Source organism: Dipodomys spectabilis, unplaced genomic scaffold (genome assembly GCF_019054845.1).
Source record: "Dipodomys spectabilis isolate Male_0828 unplaced genomic scaffold, ASM1905484v1 ptg000021l, whole genome shotgun sequence".
Lineage (NCBI taxonomy): Eukaryota > Metazoa > Chordata > Mammalia > Rodentia > Heteromyidae > Dipodomys > Dipodomys spectabilis.
Genome location: NW_024870698.1, coordinates 4454845 through 4472516, shown reverse-complemented (window position 1 = coordinate 4472516; position 17672 = coordinate 4454845). Strand labels below are relative to the sequence as shown.

Here is a 17672-nt window from a genome sequence, read left to right as displayed (position 1 = left end):
AAACAAAATAACTATCCAAAGATAAAGCAAATAGGACCCCCAAAAAGGATATTTACATACAAAGAGATTGATACTAAGAAAATGTCAAGCAATATTTGTCTGAAAGCATATTTATTTACATATTATTGGTGGAAAGGGGTAATTATACTTGCCTCTATCACTTCTGCAATTTATTTAATGAAAAGTATAAGGAATTGTTAGCCCACATGAAGTCTAATATCCAATATTTTCCATGGCATGCTATTCCTTCTAACATAAGCTAGACACATATGTATTTCCCTTAATTAACAGTATTGGAGTATAGATCAAAGCATCTTAAAAAGCAGTGAAACTCTTGACTGATCCATAATCACAACTGTCTGCAAACTTTAAGTGAGCAACAGAATTTTATTCCAGCCCACAGAATTCCAAGGCCTAAGTGTTATTTTTGTTAACCAGCTGAGAAATATCTTAAATTAATAACTTTGCATGGAGAATAAATTCTGAATATATGCAAGTATTTCTGGAAGTATAAGAAAAGGTTCCCAATGTCTGATTCTTTGCCCTAGCTTATAGTTTCTTCTGCCTTAATTTTCATTGAATTAGCTTGTCATTTAACTACCTTACATTTCCTTTGAACCCTGTGATAAAGCAATAGGAGGCCTGCTAATGCATTGTGCAAGAGACACATTCTCAAGACTTCCTATATTTTTTCCTACACAAACAGATCATAAATGAGGACAATATAGATCATCATAGAAAACCTGCAGTGCACATTTTAGGTCTGGGAATACAGGAGCAAACTTTCAGAAAGAGAAGTAATGTGTTTGAGTTGTTAAGGCATGACTAAAACTTCTTTCTTTTACATGGATGTATAAGCACACTCTGATAATGATCAAATCATTTAAGTCTGTTTTCTATAAACAGAAAGTAGGAGAGAGGAATGAAGGAGGAAAAGGGGGGGAGAAAAAGCCAAGAAAACAAAAGAAGACAGTAAAAGAGGAAAGGAGGGTAGGAGGAAGGATACAGCAAATAGGGAAGGAAAGATTTAAGGAGTTAGCATTCATCTACCACTGGACAGCCTGAATATTCTGAATCACACCCATTTTTTGGAGTGGAAAAATATCTTTCTTTTGTAGCTTTGATGCTTTGGTTTTCAAATAATAGCTTCTCAATTCCATGGTGAAGTTAAATTCAACTTAAAATGATTCTGTTTTTTGTGGGTTTTTTTGAAAATACAAAAAGTAATTAAATAAAATTTTGCATCCAAGGAAAAAGACAGTAATACAAAGTTAAAATGATTTTGTTTTTGAAAGACAAGAAAATATGATTTAGAGAAAAAATCATAGAGCTTCTGTTTTCTTTTTTCTCTAAATCAAGCTCAAACTCAACTGATAAAAAAGAAAAAAGACGTACTAGTGAAATACTTACAAAAGGCAACGTTTAAGTTGTATCATCTTAAAATAAAAATGCTAAATTTTCATTTCCCTAATACATCTAATATTTCTATTTTCTTTTTTGCACGAGAAAACTTACTATTCCCAATATGATATCTAAACATTAATCTACTTTGCTATATCTTTTCATGATTTAGAGTTCAACTTATACTTTTATATATCTAAATAAAAATCATGCATATTTACATGATTTATTGTTAAAAGTTCTCATCCCTCTCCCCCACATCTCTCCTAGTCCCTTGCAGTTATGTGGGGAAACATCATTTTGGTGATGTTTAGAACACTGGATCATGCTACCTGGTATCTAACACAGGCTATCATAATTTGAACAAGGAACTACAAGGTGGTTTTATTTTCTTTTTTGAAAATAAGACAGCAAACAAAATTTAAAATGGTCTGTTTCACAATGATGTGAATGGCTTCCTCAGTAAAAGTGCTTCACCATTTTAGCATATTTTTTTAAAATAAATATTTGAAAAGTGTATCCACAATGTTCCTAAGAAATGGTTTAGAATTCCAGAGTCCCAAGGAGATGAATTGGCTGTCAGATAACAATGTGCTTCCATCAGATGGACTTGGCAGTTGTAAACAAAAGGAATTTTCTCAGCTTTTCCTCACAAATATGAAATATTTGCTCTTGGCCAGCAGCTGGGGTGATGTAAAGATGTCCTGCATATATATTAGTTTTCATTCAAAATTAGAAAGCCTTCTGCAATGCAGCATCTGACTTTGCCTTAGTAAAATAGAAAATTGTTCTGAGATGAAGTGACATTCCCAAGGGAAGTAAAAAAAAAAAAAAGTCAAAGAACAGCACCTATTTACAACTCTAATCGAATTTCACATCACATGGCATCTGGTTAATAATTTTTAGGAAAAGTTAATTTATTCAAGATGAAAGTTCAAATGATACTCTGAAGTGACTGCAAAAAAAATAAGAAAGTGTGTTTTATTTGATTATGTTTTTATCTGTGTAAGAAAGTGTTTTTCTTTGGTGCTCCCAAAAAGATTTAAAATTATAATATAACCAAATTAAAAAACAGAAACATTAAGACTTTTATGACTTGTAGGTTAAGAATCAAGGCATAGATAATAACTAGAAGTTAATTTTACTAGACTGTTAATGCTGAAAAGATTATTTAAGCTTACCTATTCATTTAAAATGTATCAGTGCCTAAAAAACTAGATTGTTTAAGAATATCTTGTGAGTTACAGGGTACTGAATAGTCAGCAAAGCACATGAAACAGTGCAAAGAAGAATTATTTCAAAGTACTTTCATATGTTCACAATAGGTTATGAACTTTGTTATGAACTCAACCAAACATTTCCTGTTTTCATTTACCACCCCCCAATCAAATAAACTAGTGATTTTAGATTTATTTTTAATTCCATATCATATTCCCTATATTTACAATATTCATAATGGGTAAAGTTTCATAGTATAGTAAACTGACATTTCTGTATTTTACTCGAAGTGATAAGTATACAACCTCATATATTGACATATTTGTCAGAAAATAACAAGATTATCTCTCCATTTCTACAACATTACACAGAAGTAACTTCTGTCCCTGAGTTTACTGAATTTGAATGCATTAGGCCTAACATGAACACATTTCATTATTTCAAGTAAGCTTTTATTTTGACCTAAAGTGACTATTAAAGCTGTCATAAAAACTTATTAAAATAATTGCTGCAACTTTAAATAAAGCTTTAATTTTTCCTTAAAATGCGAACCTTCCAAACTTGGCTAATCAAGACTTAGGAACAAGATAATTCCTATTTGACATGGTAAAGTCTGTAGTTTTGCTATTTCAAATAGATATTCTCTTCTATAGACAAGTACTATGAGCATTAAACCTGTCCTTATGTAATGTGTATCAATTCCTATGAGCATTAAACCTGTCCTTATGTAATGTGTATCAATTCCTAAGATTTTGCATATGAAAAAGGTATAATTTTAAGTTGAAGTTTACATTTATATTTCTGGGAAGAAAAAGAGTCCACATTAAATGACCACACTTTGATAATGCTGTTAATAATCTTTAATAATCATTAACTTATTTCTCCAGCAGAAAATGTTTAGAAGCTTCTACAGAAAAATGAAAATAAAACTATAGAAAATCATTACGAACAATGTTAACAAGTATGACATAATCAAAATGTAAATCATAATCAGCAACAATTTAAAACACTTCTTCAACTGTCACAACAAAAAATTATTAAAATATTAGCTGAGCCCTTTTTATATCATAATATACCATTATTGCAAAATATACCACTCTTCTTCCTTCTTAAGCTAATAAGACTAATCAGATGAACACATTAGGATATCTTTAACTTAAAAAAAAGTGTCAGGAAAAGTAAATGTGTACTTTTGTACTTTATTATGAGTCAGTACACTTTATCCAGAAACTCTACTTGTAAATTAGTCTGAAAAAAAGCAAAACTTATTCATCATGCTTTATTTTCTCTACACTTTCAGAAGATGTAAAGTTGAAGACATAATCCTCAAATTCAAGTGCTTTACAAAATGCAGTCATGTTGTCATGAGTTTGGAATTGAAAATACTTACAGTCTCTCCAGTTCCTTAAGATCTTGGAATGCTCCCCTTTCAATGGTGCTAATCTTGTTCTCCATAAGCTGACTGAAATGCAAAATATAACATGCTTCTTAATGTTTGCATCAGGAAGTTTAGAACACAGCATCTAAAAACATGTAACCTATTTGTCTTTTAAAATGTTGCTCTGAATCCCGATCCAATAGTACATACAGTGATGAAACATGTGAGAGCATTCAGGGGGTAAACAGACAGCCTATTCCACAATATATATGTAAGAAAAAATTATTAACAAAGTTCACATGATTTTCCAGTTATGAATCTGAATCTTTAGACTATAGCAATAAATGAACAGCATCTCATCATATTGAATTGTGGCAATTTCTTATTATGCTAGTTTTCAACTAAGTTCTTAACTAAGGCACCAGCATGCAGTAATTCATCTAATACATTCCTAAATTCTTACTTACAGCAATTGGGAGATTTCAAAAGTGCCAAAATAAGTCTTAAAAAGTGGAGACTGAATACAAAGAGTTTAAGGTATGTGGTGATTGAAATGTAAATATTTATAATACTATAGGGGAAAACAATTTTATGTAACACTGATTTCCAAGTGATGGTTTATTTACAGCTAATTTAACCCACTCACTAATTGAAGCTTTAACAATTTTTGTTGGCTACAAAGGCATAAAATCTGGGAAAGTTAATTAAGACCAATTTATTTATATGTACATATTTCCCCCAATTTTGCTGAAAGCCTTTTTGCTTGATTTTGATTTTAATGGAAGAAATTATATCTCTGTGCCCTTTGCAGAAAACAAGTCTAACCATTTCAACCTCTCTTATAGTAAAATGTACATCTGCTTAAATTTGTCTAGGTAAATTTAAATCTTCAAAGTATCCAATGGGTCACATAGTTTGCTCCTATTGTTAAGGCAATTAATCTACATATTTAAGCAAATAAAGCATAGCATAAAACAAATATATGAGCACTTGTCTATAACACTCTGTGGCATATATCCTATCTTAAAAGCCCTAGATTTTTACTAAAAGTTTGGTTAAAAAAAAAAAGACAAAGGACTTTAAAATTTTTGTTCTCATTGCAACACTTGTAAAATCCGAGAAGACTAGAAATTCTAAATATAGTCTTAAAAAACACAAAATACTTTTTAGATACAGCAAGAAAAACTTACAGAACTCTGAGGTGCCTGAGCCCAGTAAAATCTGTCTTCGTAATCCGAGTGATGTTATTTCCATTCAGATCCCTAAGAGACAACCAGAAAATGAAATTTCTACATTATTTCTATTATTTTTTAAATCACATTTGGTTAAATCAAGTAAAATTTAAACTAAGTTAGAGATTTCAAAACTCAAAATCAATTCTATTAATGACGTAACTTAGAAAGTAAATTGGAGAGAGAAGGGCCTTTGAATACTTTGAATAGTGTATAAATGATCTAGTTTACAAAATGTATTCTGTGGGTATTTGACAGAAAAATGAAGCGATGAAGTTACCAGGGAAACTTATTTGTGTATTGTGTTTGGATGTGTTTTCAATTTTATTTTTAAAATTATCTTTAGTTGTACAAAGGATTGCCAATTTTATCCTTTTTATAAGAGTGTGTTGGTAAACACACCAGTAAGGATTCTCCTTCAGGAAGTTAAAACTGAATGATTTTTTTTCTACTATTCAGAAAGAACTTTTAACATTTCAGACCACTAACCATAGGTAGCCTGGTGGCTGAACTTTCTAAAGCAAAGTTAAAAACAAACAAAAAAAATGTGCCAAGAATAGCACTGCACTTCAAAGCCTTGCATTTAGAGGAATTTATTTTTCAGCAATTTTGTTTGTTTGTGTGAAAACTAAACTCTTCATTTGCCACTAGGCTGGGATGGAGAAAGTGAAAACTGAGAGTGGAGGTTATAATGGAGGCTAGTACAGAGGCCTAAACATAATTCTTCTGACTAAGCATCACTTTGCCTTTAGAAATCCCAGCCCTCTCTCTTTCTGGCATCTCAGATCAAGACCTAAACTTTCCTGGTTCCAATGGTTGCAAGTAAAACCAAACCCGTCTTGAGTATGTTCTTTCATGGAAATACATTCCTGCTTAATTCATTATAAACACATAGGTTTACGATCTAGATTTAAAACGTTTACTTGGTCACTGGTAGAATGTTATAAACCAGCACTTCGTTTCCTTTATGAGAGATTTTTAAATTATTATTATTTTTTATCCAAAGCCCCCCAAACTCAATGGCCATTTCCCCAGCTCCTTCCTTTAAAACACAATAGCGCTGAAGCTTTAAAGAAGAGCAGGAAAACGCCGTGTCTGAAGTGAGTTTTCCATTGCCTCCCTCATTCTTCCTACCCTATTTCCCCATCCTTATGGCAAAATACCATCAAGTTTTAAACAAAACAAAACATGGGGCGGGGGGTTTCTACTGCAATAACAGGAGTCCCTGCTCTCCAACTCAGATGAATAAGGCTCAGCAAGACCACTCGGGTAAGGTTCCTCACTTCTTTAGCCCTGACGGCTTGAGGGCCAGATCACTGGAGGAGGGGGGGCGGGGGGGGGGGGGAGCAGTGACCCTGGGAAGCTGCAGGCAGGTGAATCTCTGCGGACATGGGCTGGATCCAGCAAAGGGGCAACAGAAAGCTCCGCTGGCTTCAAGGGTGCAGTGGATGGGGCATGTCCTCTTTGCCACCCAGAGCCGCGGAGCCTGGAGCGGGCGCGCCTGCCGGGTCCGGGTAAGGGACCCAGCCACCCGCAGAGCCCGGCGCGCCAGGGATGGGGGGGCAGGGAGGGGGATGATCTGGCGGGCGCCGGGCGGCGGCTGGACTTGGGCGTTCACAAAGGGAACTGCCTCCTCCACGCTCCACTTCCCCGAGCCGGAGAAGCGCCCCGCTAGGCGCGCGTGGGCCGTCACTCCGGCTCGGCATTTACTTCTTCATTAGAGGCGCGCGCGCGGAGACGGGGAGGCGGGGACGTCTGCGGTCAGCCGAGCGCGGAGACCCGGAGACCCAGAGGCGGTGGGGGGGGGGGGGGCACCGGGGCGCGGACACGTGAAGGGGCGCACGACTGCCTGAAAGGTGGACTGGGGGGGGCGAGGGCGAGGCGGGGAGGGGGGGCACGGGGAGGGTCGGAAAGGGCCCAGCCAGGGTCTCCAAAGCAGTCGGCCCCTGCTGGGAGGGTTCCTAGGGAACAAAGTTCCATAGGACTTTTTGTTCGTAGGACCCAGCCAGGGTCTTTGGACGTGGACCCCAACCTCGCCCCAACCTCTCCTGTAGAAATGGGGTGTGGGTGGGGGGAGGGGGAGGGCTGGCTACCCACTGCTCCCAGGCGAGCTCTGCCCCGTCCCGGGGCAGCTCCAGAGTATCTCGGAGCCTCTCCAAATCCGTGACACCCCCCCCCCCTTTCCTTTTGTCCCCAGGGAGGGCGCGACACAAAGCCTGGGAGCGGAAGTTTCTCTTTGGAGCCTCCCCCCTCCCCGGCCGCCATCCCCTCCCCGCCTCCCACAGGTGACAAGGACGCGGACTGAAGCCGCCCGCCGAGCGGCTGGAAGCCCAGAGTGCACGCTTGTCATTTTTCTTTTTCTACTACTGAGTCCTCCCCCCCACAAACAAAGTCACCTCTCCCTTTGGCTTCTCTGGCGCCTGCATCCTCAGGCACCCCGGGGGAAGCGGGGTGCACACCCGCCCCACCGAGGCCGCGAATGGCGGGAGGAGAGCCAAGGGACCCAGGGGCTGCTGCCCAGGGGTAGTATCTCCCCCCCCTTTTCCCCCCACCCCGGAGGGGGGGGAGAGCCCAACCCAGAATGCGCATGCAGGATCCGGCAAAGCCGGCTCCTCTGAGCTTGAACCCTGGGACGCTAGCCTCAAGGAGAGTGGAGGAGGGCTGGGGCCGTACTCACAGTCGCTCGGTGTTGCGGGGGATGTTCCTGGGCACACTGCGCAGTGCCAATCCGTGACAGTCCACGGTGCTGCCCGAGCAGGAGCACTGCGCCGGACACGCCTGCGGGGCCGCCGGGTTCACGATCGCCAGCACTAACCCCAGCGTCAGGGACAGCATCTGCCAGCCGACGCCGGGCATCTTCCTCCTCCTCCCTCCCCGCGCCTCCGGGCTCGCAGGCTGGGGGAAGGGGGGTCGGAGGGGAGGGAGGCGTCTCTGTATAAGCTCCCTGTTTCCAGAGAACCAAAGAGTCTCTCTGAGGCCCCGTGCGGAGGACCAGCAGTCCGGAGTGTCCAAGGATGTGTGTACAAAATAATACCGATCAGGAGTAATAGTTAAAAGGCGGAGGCAATGCTCCTTCCCCACCCCCCCACCCCACCTACCCCCGGCCCCTGGTCTCTCCAAGCGTCTTTTAGCTCCGCGGTCAACTTTTTAGGTCCTGGCGGAAAATCAATCCTCCGGGTCAAAGCTGCCAGGCGCTGCGGAGAACGGTGGGGAGGAAGGCAACAGTCGGCGATCTCCCACGAGTAGCAACTTGGCGGTAAAAACAGCTGGGGTTGGGTTCCAAACGCCTTCGAGAATGGAGAGGGAGATTGCCTACACGTCTGCCGGCGTGGAACAGAGAGGGTTCTGGCGATCCCAAGCGCCCCTGTGGTGGCGGTGCCCCAGGGAGCGATCAGGGCAGAAGATGAGGTGCTCAAGAGTAATACCGGTGGCCTGGCTCAAAGTGGGCTCCGAGAGGCGCGGCGCGCGCTGAGCCCCTGGGCATGGCGCGCGCGCGGGGGCGCACCGGGCGGCGCGGAGAGAGGCGCAGGGCTCGGCTCGCTCACGCCGCTTCTCCTTTCTCTGGAGGCTCCCTGGCAGCAGCGAGGACCCCCCCCCCCTCCCAACCCCACACACACACCCCTTTCCGTCCGCCTGAGGTCTTCCCGATCTCCCGACAGCCAAGGATGAGGCTTCGCCAACACACCACGCACTTTCGCGGCCGGCGGACGTCTCCAACAATCCCGCCTCCCCGCCTGGCGTCCTTGGCGACGCTGTGCACTGGGGCTGGCCTTGAGGTCACGGCCGAGAGACAAAAGGGCAAATCCGACCAAATCCGCTGCCAGCCCGCAGGAATATCCACGAGTCCGAAGCTTCCTCCCGAGGAAATCCTAGAGGCCAAGATCGGGGACCAGACCCCCTGCGGGGACTAAGTGGGCACTGGCTGGGGGGGGACAGCGCGAGGAGGCAGACGGGACACCGGGCATGGGGGTGGAGGGGCTGGGAAGGCAAAGGCCCCCTCCAGGTGTCCGTGTCCCCGAGGCGGCTTCCACGGAAGTGTCCTGCACGACGATCGCGGGGAAGGTGGAGGGGAGGAAGGGGGGTCCGTCCGCCACGCCGGGGAGAGCCCCCCAGACTACTCTCCGCACGGCCGTGGCGCGCGCGCGCGCGCCCGGGTCGGCCCGGCTGGTCTCCCGGAGACACTGCAGCTTCGCGGCCCACACCTGACGGCCCAGGTAGGAGAAGCCACAGCCAGCTCGGCGGGGGGCGGTGAGGGGGGTCTCCGGTGCACCCCCCCGCACCACCTCCGGGGCCAACCTCGTCCAAGTAGGGTTCTCTTCCCCTCTACCCCTCAAGCCCTTCTCAAAGTGCAGGAACTTTTTCTTTCCCACACCCCCGGGCTCCGGGCGTCGGAACGGCCGGAGTTCGCGGCCAGACGCGGAGACGCCGCCGCCCGCACGCCCGCCCGCCCGCCCGCACGCCGGGACTCGTCACGCTGCACCTGACGCGGCGGCGGCGGCGGCGGCGGCGGCGGCTCCGGTCCCCGGGAGCCCTGCGCCTCCGAAGCCCCCTCCGCACCCCACCCCGACCCCCCCACGCCGCAGGCACTTCCCCGCCGCCCGGCCGCTCTCCGCGCCTCCGGGGGCTCCGCGCCGCCCGGGTCCCCGGCTAGGGTCTAAACAATAGGACGGACGCCGCGGCCCGAGTCCCGCCGAGGGCTGCTGAGTGGGGGTGGGGGTGTCAACTGGAGTTGCGCGGCCGACCCGCCGGCCGCGGCGGGGGGAGGCGGGGTCCCCCCGGGGCTCCCCCTTCTCTTCCTCCTCAGTACTCCCGGCCTGCGCCCGGCAGCCCGGACGCTCCCATCGCTCTCGCTGCCGCCGCCGCCGCCGCCGCCACCGCCGCCGCCGCCGCCTCCTCCTTCTCGCTCTTCCTCTCTCTTTTTTAAACCACCATCTGCGGCAGCCACCACCTCCGCCAACCCCCCGCCGCCGTCCGGGCGCGTCCCCGAGAAAGAGCCTCAAGTCTGAAGTTAAAAAACCCCGAGCGGGGCTTTATATAGCCGCCGGAGCCCCTACTCCCCCTCCCCCTCCCTCCCTCCCGGCTCACCCCGCCCCAGGCTCCGCCCCCCGAGGCCAGGCCCCGCCCACCGGCGGCGCGCGAGGTGCCCGCACCTCGCCCCAGGGAGAGAGAGAGAGAGACCGAGGGAGGTGAGGCCCGCGCGCCCGCCCGCCCGCCCGCGCCGGGGCGGAGGCGGAGTGGGGCCGGCGCGCGCGTCCCCGCGCCCGCCCGCGCGTGCGCCTGCTCGCTCCCACGCTCGGGCAAAGTTTGGTGGAGGAAGGCAGGCAGGCTCCTGGGGAGGGGGGGGGGCGGGCAGGACGGCAGCCCCCACCTCTCGACCACTCCAGAGGTAGCCTGGCCTGGGAGCTGGGGGTTGGCATGGGGAGGATGGGGGCTGGGGAGGGGGAGAAAGGGTGGCTTTGAACGCGGATCCCAAAGAAAACAGGGCTGCGGGTGTTGGTGCGTGCAGCACAGTGGGAGACAGAGATGGAGGGAGGGTGATTTTTAAATTACATGTATAAATATATATATATATGTTACTTTTTAACTCTCACTGAAATAGATCTGCTTGTGGGCATGCACACGCACGCGCACGCGCACACGCGAGTATTGGAGGGAGCTGAAAAGTTCAGTCTTGGCAAGTTGGAGAGCGATGTTTCTCCATCTCTCCTGGCCACCCCTTGGGTTAACCCTTCCTTTGTAGTCCCATAATTAACAGCCCGGAGGTCATCATCCCAAGTCCTGGAGATCCAGTATGCTCCCAGAGCTCTGAGGGTTTCAGTGTGTTTGTGTGAAGTTACTCTCCTAGGAAGTAAAAGAGGAGGAGAAAAGGAGAAGGGGGAAAAAAAACCCTAGCAACGTAAATGGTACCAGAAGGTTTCCTTTATTTCAGGGCAGTTCTGGATAATTTTTTTCCCCTACTGTTTGAAAAGAGAATTTCCTTTTTTTTTTTTTCTTTTTTCCCCCCTTGTCTCTTTAGTGTGATGAGAGTCTGGCAACAGCTCCCACTCTCCCAGCAAAAACTCAGTGTCACTATAGGTTTGAAATGACATTTAAATGACTCAGCTTCTTCCTTGAATCTAAAAGGGATCATCTGCTTCTTTTCCTCCTTCTCAGTCCACCTCTAAGAGACTTTCACCGGAATTCCTGCAAACCCCTAGCCTGGAGCTAGCTTTGAATTGTTTGTGGTATTATCTGTGGCTCCTTTGAAAGGAAGAAGACCTTTGCAATTCTTTTTTTTCCCCGTATTTTTAGTATCTAACAATATGCCAGATGCACTGTAGCTGATCGTTAACTCTTAAGGTATGGTCAGCCTGAAATCTTTCCAATATCCTCATTAGCTTTTTTTTTTTTTTGGCTTCCTATTTAAATTTTCCACAATGTCCTTTCATAATGCTTACCTCTATATCATGTGTCATGCCCTGGGAAACTTAAATTCCTTTTGCGGACATTTCCAAAGGCAGGATGTCAATTCAAAAATGAAATTTGAACCCTTAAGATTACTCTTATTAATGTCATTGATTTATATTCCTCTATTCATTTCAGAGCTCCAAACCTTTAATATTTATTATCCTATATGTCCTTCTAGACTTCAGCTAAAAGGTCTCTTATGTAACTTCTAGAAAGAGAAAGAAGAAGCCATAGTCACACTTTCACACAAAGCAAATAACTGCCCTAGGAGAAGAATTCTTCCCACCTACGAATTTTCTCTGTAAAGTGTGTTGTTAAGAGATATTCATGGATAACATTAATTTATTAAATGTCACAGTGTTAATATCTCATTATCAATAAGATGAATTTGTGTTCAACTTGCCTATTACTATCACTATCACTCATTTTTATGCATTTGGATTGCAAGACTGCTATCTGCATTCCAAACATCTAGAAATAATACCATTGGTACTGGTACAGGAATGAGATTCCAAGACAAGTTCAAGTTCAATTCTCTCTCTAGCTTGCTTTCCATTCTACAGAAGCAAGAGGAAGATGAAACTAATATAACATACATAAGGAACACACTTTTAAGTTGCTGCAAATCTATATAGGAAGATGCATTCCATTAATTTCAGCAAGAGAAGAGGAAGGTGTGTGTGTGTGTGTGTGTGTGTGTGTGTGTGTGTGTGTGTGTGTGTGTGTGTGTGTGATTAACTTTAAATAGAAGTCAGCGCTCTTGTGTCGCTCAGGTTTCTTGTTTTTAAAATTGTTACTATAGCCTTTCTTTAGCATTACTGCAGGATGTTTCTTGGAGGCCTTATATGCTTTGCTAACGTTTAACTCTTAAGTTTTAATTCCTTCTAAATGATGATGCTCCCAAATGAGTTCAGTTTCCCTTTGACTGCTACAGACAGTCCAGAGAAAACTTTCTGTGGTGCCTCTTATCACCACATGAGGTCTCCAGAAAGCCTGACCTGCATTAAGTAGTAGAATCCACTACAATCCACATTCAACTCTTCCGTTTTTCTCAAGAAGCAATCCTGTTGGTGAAATAATTTAGGGGGAAAAAACGGGGCACTTAAAAACACACCAGGAAAAGAAAAAAAAATCCAAATTTGTGGTGTTGGAGGAAAGCAGTTGTGAAGGTGTCATATGCTGGAATTAAGGGAAGAGTAATAATCTTTTAAAAAGTACATAGGCGTGAACGTTCCAGTGCTTTCTCTCTTTTTAACAAAGGTTGGTAACAGGGAGAACAAGAACTGATCAAATTTCTGAAAGTTACAGAGTAAATAAATCTTTAGGTTCCACTGCATTCATGATATACTGTTCCCTTTTGTGGCAAATTGTTTTATTTGGATTTTGTAATTTTCCTCACAGTATCATCTATTGGGGATGTACATATGGAAGCATAATTCTACAGAGATCAAGACTGGACTCAAATATTGGATTGAGTCAAAAACACAGCACAGTGGCTAAGTTCCTGAATGACAGCACTTTAATCATAATTTGAGCGCTCCAGCCTTAAACCTCAATTGTTTTTCATTCATTTAGATGTATTTGTGGATCTCTTGAAACTATGGGGTGGGGGTGCAGAATCAAGGTATCCATATTTCCTTGAGAGCTGTTACCTTCCTATAACAGGCATTCTGTTTCTCTGTACATAATGTTTATGATCATCCTAGGGACCAGTGGAGAGATTGGGCTTATGGCACCATCTCTGCCAGGGTACAAAGACTAAGCCTGCTTCTGCAAAAGGATTCAGTCTTGAGAAGGTCCTCTATCACAATTGTTTGCAGTGTGGTCTCTCCACCAGGAGCCTTGGATTTGCTATATAATTTTAGAAATGCAAATTCTCAGGTCCACCGACTATGAGTGGAGATCAGATCTAACAAGCTTTTCAGAGTGGGTTAGATGTTCTCTGAAGTTTGAGGATCCATGGTCTATAGATACTCTGCCATTGTATTCCTCTCCTCTCAGTTGAGTGAATGTAGAAGCAATGATGAATGAAGGCACCTACTGAATGGGCTTCACCCTCTCATTCCTGGGGTTTGACAAATGCTGTTCCTGATCCCCTCTAGGGGGCACCAAAATATTTTCAAGTCCAGACCCCACAGAGACATTAGTTTTATTACCATTTCCAAGGAAATTGCCTTCAGAAGTGAGAAAATGGTTCCTAGCAACCTTTACAACTAAATATTTAGCAAATTTTTACCTTGCTTTCCTGTTTAATGCTATCTTTCTATGAGAATGATTCCTATTTTTCTGATTATTGTTTAGATGATATCAATAAAACTTCACAGTTCCAACAGGCTCTTATTAAACAATGCCTGCTATGACTTGGATATTCTTATTATGATCAATGGGTGAAAATGTCTCTAAAATATTTATAACGCAAAGAAAAGTTATCTATTCCCACTAATTAGTATGATTTTGGATTGAGTACTAGGAAGGGCAGGGCTGAGAGCTCTCCTCTTAGGAGTAGAATTGTAAGTCAACTTATAATTATAAAGGGCTTGTCCAGTGTCCAGGTCCTGAGTAAAAGAGTAGAGATAGAGGTAATTAGTTCTATGACATTCATATCTGACCATGCTCTTTTGAATGAGTGAGGTCGGTTTCCCATTGCCATCATAAAATAGCTTGTAGCCTGTGCAGTTAAATTAAAATCAAGCCCTCACCTGCTAAGTGGCAAAGGCTTAGGGAGCTTTGAATTTGCCACTTTGATTGTCCAGCTTTAGTTTCCTCAGTTAGATGATGCTGAGATTAGACCAGTTGACCCATAAATCCTTCCCAGTTATTACAATGCTATAACTCTATTAAGTGATGTTTGTGTTTCAAACACTGGGCTGGCCACCATGTATATATTCACTCTTTAGATTCTCATGGCAACCCCTAAATTAGAATCTGGTTTTATTTCTTATTTATCATGGAGAAAATGGAGATTGGCAGGAATTCATTTGGCTGACCATAATTATATTACAGAAAAAATGGCAGAGGTGGCCATGATAGGAATTTAATATCAAACCCCATCTTACAAACATTATAACACACTGCCACTCAAATTTTAGGATTTGGACACATTGTATTGAGGTGGGAGACATTGGAGCAGTTTAAAGTGGTATTTAGATCATAACTATGTAAGATTCTTCAGCAGGAATAATATAAAGCATGCTGATAATGGAAAAACTTTAATGGGACAGTTAAAACAATCCCTATAATATAAATTAATATTCATTATATAATATTCAATATATAATTAAATATATAATATTCAATAACATTTAAAAAACAGGCACATTTTAAAAGCTTAAAAAGGTCCTTGCAGTTAATATTTAAATAACTCTCTGGGATTAAACTGAATTTTTAAGGTGTTACTCTCAAGGAGATATGGATATCGTTCATCTTTTGTCTCTACTAAGTCCAATAACATGCCTTCTGGATTTTCACAGAAAAAAATAACATATTTCAGTGTTAGCAGAGAAAGGAGCAGAACCTGTCATAGGGTTCTGAAGGATCCTTGTGCTAGATTGAAAATGGCTAACCTTCTGCCTCCCAGGTCATAATATCGGGATAAAATTACAAAGAAACTCACTCTAGTCTCACATAAACTCAAAATCAATATTTTCAAATCCCCAAACTAAATATTATATGTTTTAGATGAAAATCACCACTGATTAACAGAGGCAGTTTATAACCACGATTGGAAAAATATAGTTGAAAGCAAATGCCTGCCTGGTGGCCAAAAATCCTTAATTTTTTTTTCACGCAAAACTCATATTTAGTGTCTGAGTACCAGAGTTGGAAAGCATTTTCTGACAACAGCCAGGCAGTAAATATTTTAGGCTCTGCAAACCTATAGGAAAAATGCAAGGGTGTTCTATATACATGTGATAGAGAAAACACTTTCCACAAATGCCTTGCTGATGTAATTAACAACATAACATTATTATACTTGTCTTATAGTACATGTCTACTAGAGAGAACTATGAAATTCTTTTTTGGATGGATGGTGTTACATTTAATTGGGGTTCACAGTGGGTGTTTCCTGCCATCAAACTGATAACATAGTTTCATATGCAGAAAATGTTCAGTTTACTAGCTGTACAAAAACACAAAGCACGTCTGGTTTGGCTGCCCTCCTGGAGTTTGTGGACCCCTGCCTTAGTGTAAAAGGTGCTTGGTTATTGATGTACAAGGTCATCGTTTCCTGAGGGATTATGTTATATCCAAAGAAATGTTGTAAAGATAAATGTTTTAGACTCCAAAGTGACTGCTCTGTCACAGGAAGTAACTCTTTCCCCAGTATTGCCTACCCGCTCTCCCTATTTCATTTTGTTTTGATTTTTTAAACTGGAAAGTGCAATTCTGTTAGAAAACACATAAGAAATGTAAATTCATTTCACTTTAATATAAAATACATGTGAGTATGATATTCCACATGTCCATTTGCTACATATAAACCATGCTTAATTGTAGAAGCGGATCATCCTCATGTATAAAGAGCACAGTGATTCGCATGTATTAAGTATTTCTTAACACAGGCATTATCCTAAGGGTTTTTTTAGTTTCTACTTCATCTTCTTCTAGAACTGCATAAAGTTAAAGACGATAAAGGTGAAGGACAGCAAGCTTGAGCAAAGTCATTCAGCTGATAAAAGATTTTCACCTAGGAACTCTTGGGACTGGTTGTATATGGTAGGAAATTCATGATAATCAATGAAAACTTCATATGTGGAAAAACTATATGCATTGTTCCTGTTTGCCTTTGTGGTTAGTTTCAATTGAAGGTAGTGAATGTAACTAAACAACACATATGCATTTGGTAGAGAATCACTGCAGAGAGCATAATCTGACTGGAACCGACCCTTTGTAGTCCCGTATTTCCATATTAATAGGATTATTTCATTTCTCTTTCATGCTTTGGGAATACACTCTCCTCAGCTACATAACTCCAAAAGAATATGTTCTCGCTAAGACATGGAAATTCTATGCCATATGAGAAACAAGAATGAAAACCAAGTTTATGTCAATTTAGGGGAAAACATTATAAAGAAGAATCTATAAACACACACTAACATTTAATAATGAATTTTTAACTTTTAATGATGAATATTTTTAATTTATTTTACTTGATAGGTTGTTCAAATATCATAGAAGTCATGTTTCATTTTCTTCCTGATTTTTCATGCCTTGGCTGGTGAAATTATATCTGGGAACATTTTGCAGTTGATTTACTTTATAATCACAAAGAAAAGCACGCATCTGTCTGAATTATTTATCTTACAAAGCAAGACTAGTTAGAGCTAAAGTAATATTTGTATGTCTTCACACATATAAAGTTGTGGGAAATTAAAAGATAAACCGCTGACTTTTAAAAGTTAAACTTCTTGCATTAACTAAGACACATTTCAGAACAAAGGAAATTACCAGAGACATTACATAATGATAATAAAAAGAAGGGCTGTGGGCATGTCCTAAGTGGTAGATCGCCTACTGTGCAAGCATAATTCCTTGAGTTCAAACCCAAGTGCTAAAAACACACAAAAAACTCATCTGAAAACTACCTGAGGAGAGATGTATCTCAACTGGTAGATTATCTTTTCATCAAGTGTGCAGCCTGGAGTTCAAATCCCACTACTGCCAAAACAGAATACTCCAAACACACACGCAAAATTAGTGTTTGAAATAGATTACTAACTGCAAGCAATTAAGATTTGACATAGGAAAGTATGCACGTTGCTATGAGGGAGTCTTGTAAAAAAGATACACTTAAATATCTTGATTGTAGAAGTGAATTCCTGAAGCAGTCTGTGTTTAAATTGCATGGATATGCACACACAATAATGCACATGTAATGGATGAGATATGAGCAAACAGTGTGTTATACAAATGCTAGTATTTTGGTGTTGATACTGTAATTATACAGGATGCTAATATTTGGGGGAGTCTGGATGATAAGTACAAGAGATTTCTCT

General features: G+C 42.6%; 1 protein-coding gene across 2 annotated transcripts in view; it reads right to left on the bottom strand.

Annotated features, from left to right (window-relative positions):
• Window positions 1-8278, bottom strand: part of Slit2 (slit guidance ligand 2) — a 305954-nt gene extending 297676 nt beyond the window's left edge. For both annotated transcript variants that reach the window (XM_042674753.1, XM_042674754.1), the window contains exons 1-3: window positions 7907-8278; window positions 5188-5259; window positions 4010-4081 (exon numbers count right to left, since the gene is read on the bottom strand). In XM_042674753.1, coding sequence (XP_042530687.1) covers window positions 4010-4081; window positions 5188-5259; window positions 7907-8085 — 323 coding nt within the window. In that variant the 5' untranslated portion in view covers window positions 8086-8278. The remainder of the gene's footprint in view (window positions 1-4009; window positions 4082-5187; window positions 5260-7906) is intronic.
• Between the last annotated feature and the right edge of the window lie 9394 nt (window positions 8279-17672).